The sequence below is a fragment of the Lycium ferocissimum genome, chromosome 3 (genome assembly GCF_029784015.1).
Source record: "Lycium ferocissimum isolate CSIRO_LF1 chromosome 3, AGI_CSIRO_Lferr_CH_V1, whole genome shotgun sequence".
Taxonomy (NCBI): Eukaryota; Viridiplantae; Streptophyta; class Magnoliopsida; order Solanales; family Solanaceae; genus Lycium; species Lycium ferocissimum.
This window is the reverse complement of record NC_081344.1, coordinates 63,993,368-63,997,166: the sequence shown is the minus strand read 5'-3', so window position 1 is coordinate 63,997,166 and position 3,799 is coordinate 63,993,368. Positions and strand designations below refer to the sequence as shown.

General features: G+C 33.5%; 1 protein-coding gene across 1 annotated transcript; it reads left to right on the top strand.

Annotated features, from left to right (window-relative positions):
* The first annotated feature begins 978 nt into the window (after positions 1–978).
* LOC132050381 (uncharacterized) lies at positions 979–3,313 on the top strand. The gene is made up of 2 exons (XM_059441615.1): positions 979–1,134; positions 2,395–3,313. The coding sequence occupies exons 1-2, from the start codon at positions 1,099–1,101 to the stop codon at positions 3,229–3,231; spliced, it is 873 nt and encodes a 290-aa protein (XP_059297598.1). The 5' UTR covers positions 979–1,098; the 3' UTR covers positions 3,232–3,313.
* Positions 3,314–3,799: the final 486 nt, after the last annotated feature.

Sequence of the window (3,799 nt, the reverse complement as noted above, 5' to 3'; positions counted from 1 at the left end):
TTCATTTTTCTTCTCCAAAAATAGTGAACACGACTTATCATATTTTTCATTTAGGATAAGCTGTAGCCACCACAGTAACAGAGACATTTCCCAAAAAAGAAAAAAAAATTGTTCTTTCAGAATTGTGAACAAAATAAATGTCAAATTAGATTGAGTAAATTTTGGGTTAATAATTTTGTATTATTCCCAACGGGATATTTGGATAATTTAATGGAACAATAAAATGTTTAACAAACAAAAGCGTGTAAAAGTACAGCTTGCTTTTATATTCACATACAGATAAAAAAGAGCAACTATTTTCAAACTCAATGGAATATTTAAGGAAAATCTAACTTGATTTGAGTCATTGATATATGATTTATTGTACTATTTATGAAAGAGAGAGCAGTACTCATACGAGTATATCTATATTTATAGAGAGAACCAATTTTCCAGAAGAAAAAAAAGTGAAGCATTTGCAATTAGATTTAAATTATATATATGCTGACATGAATCTTTTACAATATCAGTATAATTTAACTTGTTATAAAAGATTAACATCGTTTATTCTAGGTTACCTATTATTGGACTGTTAATGTCATCTAAACCGTCCGACCAGTGGAAGAGTTAGTATTTTCAGCAAGCCGACTCAAAATATACCCAAGAAATAAACACACAAAGAAGTCAGGGGAATTTAACATATGCTATACATACATAAAAATTAATTTTAACCTTATATATATAATGTAATTTTCGGGTGAAGGGGATTCACATGAACTATCTTCTGCCCTGTAGCTCCGCCCATGATTTCGAAATTCATTATTTTTTCGATTGATCTAATTGTGTAAAATATATTTTATATTTGTCAATGCATATAACTTAATTTTTTTCTTTTCTTTTGGAAGGTCTTTATTAAGATTCCATAAATAATTTTGGCTTTCCATGATGGGAATTGGTTGGTCTATACCGCACCTTCTTTTGTCCTGTTTGGTTTTAGTTTCCTTCTATAAAATACATAGTACAACTCACTCTCCTCTTATATAAAACTCCCTCTCAATTAACTTTTTAAGATTACCTTTCTCTAATTTCTCCACTTCTTCTTTCAAGTTCATAGAGAAAATGGAAGAAATTGATTCTTTATGGAGTTACCAAGAGGTGAGTCATTTATTTTCTTGTTTTGCTAGTGTCTCAATTCATTTATTTTCTTGTTTTTGAAGTGTCTCAATTCATTATTTTCTTGTTTTGCAAGTGTCTCAATACATTTCTCTTCACAGTTTTTAATGAGTCTTATTCATTTTTTAGATTCACTAGCCTCTTTGTTAAAATTTTCCCTCATTGGGTTATTAATGCATCATTTACTTCCGGAAATAAGTTTTTAATGAATCTTTTTTCTTCAACAAGTTTTCATTGTGTTCAATTCATACTTCTCTTCAATGTGTCACTTCATATTCTCTGCAAGAGTCCTACCTTTACTCTGTTTCTCTATTTAAAGGGTCTTTAATGGAGTGTGTATTTACTGAATGGCATTAGATTGGCAAATACTGAATTTTGTAAAAGTAAATGATGTTGAGTTCTTTTTCAGAGTCTTATAATATTGGATTGAGACGGGTTTACATAGAACTATTTGGATGCGAGAATTCATACATCGGACTTCAATTTGTTTGGATTGAGATGTAGTAATTGGCTTTGTTGCTCGGACTCTTTAAAAGTATTGCTATGTGCGTGTCCGTCTCTCCAAAATAAGTGCAAGTTTGGAGAATAGACACAAATGGGAACTATTTTGGAGAGTCCGAGCAATCTAGTTAATTATTATTGTTATTGTAGGCTTAGTGGCTCACTACAAGCTTTTGTTGGGTAAAAATGGTGCAGTCTCATTTTCTTCTAGTTGAGAACATGCTTCTGTTAAGGACTTTCAAGAGTAATAGTAGAATTTTATTAGTGTCAAAGAGTTGTTTTCAGTGAATTTCAAGAATTCATCATTCAGGGCCCAACGCACTATGATATTCTTAAATACAGGTATCCAAGGGTAAATCATGGTTTACATACTGGTGTGTCTCAATTTATGTGGCACCGTTTGAATTTAGAGAGTTAACCACCATTTTTTTTTATAACCGCAATCATATGCCTTCTAAATATATGGCAGCTTATAGTACTCTTTGTATAGTTTCCAAATATGTCCTATAATGGGCCCTCCTCTCCATGACTTTGCTGTTTCTCCCAACTTTGAATAACTTATTCATGTTCTAATAATTATTAAAAAGATAGTTGCATTAAAAATTCTGTTACTTGTCATTATGTTAGGATATTTTCATGAGTGTTCACATGGCTAAAGACTCATGTTTTTTTTTTCTGAAATGAGTTATATTTTTTAATGTATTTTTTTTCCTCTGACTTGATTTTTGATAAATTTTGCAGACTATGGATGAAATGAGACAGAAGCTTCTATACACTAGTCTTGAACTTGAAAGACTGAATATGGAAGCAAGTGAAGAAAAGAGGAAGAACAATCAATTAATCCAACTCATAAAGATGGCTTATCAAGAAAGAGATGAAGCAAGAGATCACCTTCAGAAACTACTCAACAAAATTAATCAGTCTCAAATCCACGTAGTTGATAGTCCTCTTGTTAAGGCGCCAAAAGCAAATTCAAGCACGATTGAGTCGAACAGCCTTAGTGAAACATACAATTATCATTCACATAATTCATCATCACCGGTCGAGTCCTTTCTGGATGTTGTCTCATCCCCTGACCTTTCCAATGGCATCAACGTGGCTGAATCAAATGCATTGGGATTCGTGAAACAGCCCCTCGTGAACAATAACATTATTCCGGTTTCATATGCTGTCGTCCCTCAAGAAGTACAAAGTGTTGATCAAGCCTCATTGGTTATCGACAGTCTTGTCAAGGGAAAGACATTGCCTCAACAAGGCAAATTTCTGCAAGCTGTTCTCGAAGCGGGCCCACTTTTGCAGACACTACTTGTAGCGGGCCCGCTTCCAAGATGGCGTAATCCGCCTCAGTTTATGCCGTTACATATTCCGCCGGTTTCAATTAAAGGTTGTGAAGGTGGCATAGTAACTCAAAATACTGCTCCAAATTCTAGCCATTTTGTGAACTGTCAACCTTATTTTGAGATGTCTTGTGCATCATCCCAAATGATGTCACCTTATTTAGGATATCGGAAGTTAGTATCTGCTGGTGCAAATTGTAACAATTTTGTCCACCTAGACAAGAGACAAAGGTTGCAGTGAGAGAACTTGAAGCATATGCCTATGCTTCGGATTTTTGTGTAAAACTGATTTTAAGTGAAATAGCTATAACTTATTGATGCCATCTTTGTTTTACATTTTTACTGTCATTTTCTGTCTGCTTGGTGATGCCTTTTCTTATGTTTAAGTGTTGCTGGGCAGAGTTATTGGTACATGTGTGATGTGCCTGTCAGTGTCAAATGGTTGGGCAGAATTTGGGCGGGCAAAATAGGTTGGGCTAAAAAGCGAATCATAATCATACCCGCTCAATTCTAATTAAGTTTTCATTTCTTTTTTTATTCGTTTATAAATTTTTAAGTACCTCATAATAAAATTATGTATTATGATTATATATAACATATCATACAAAAAAATTTGAAAACATGTTGATAAAGTTTCTCATGGTCAATTTAGGCTACTTATAAGTCTATTTTTAAGTGGTTGAATTGGGTGGGTCAAAATAGGCTGAGCCAATAGTGATCCGCCCAAACTTGAGCGGGTTGGGCGGATAATGTTTTCATGGAAGAAATTGCACGGTTTGTCCTTCAAACGGATTGGTCATGAATTTTTG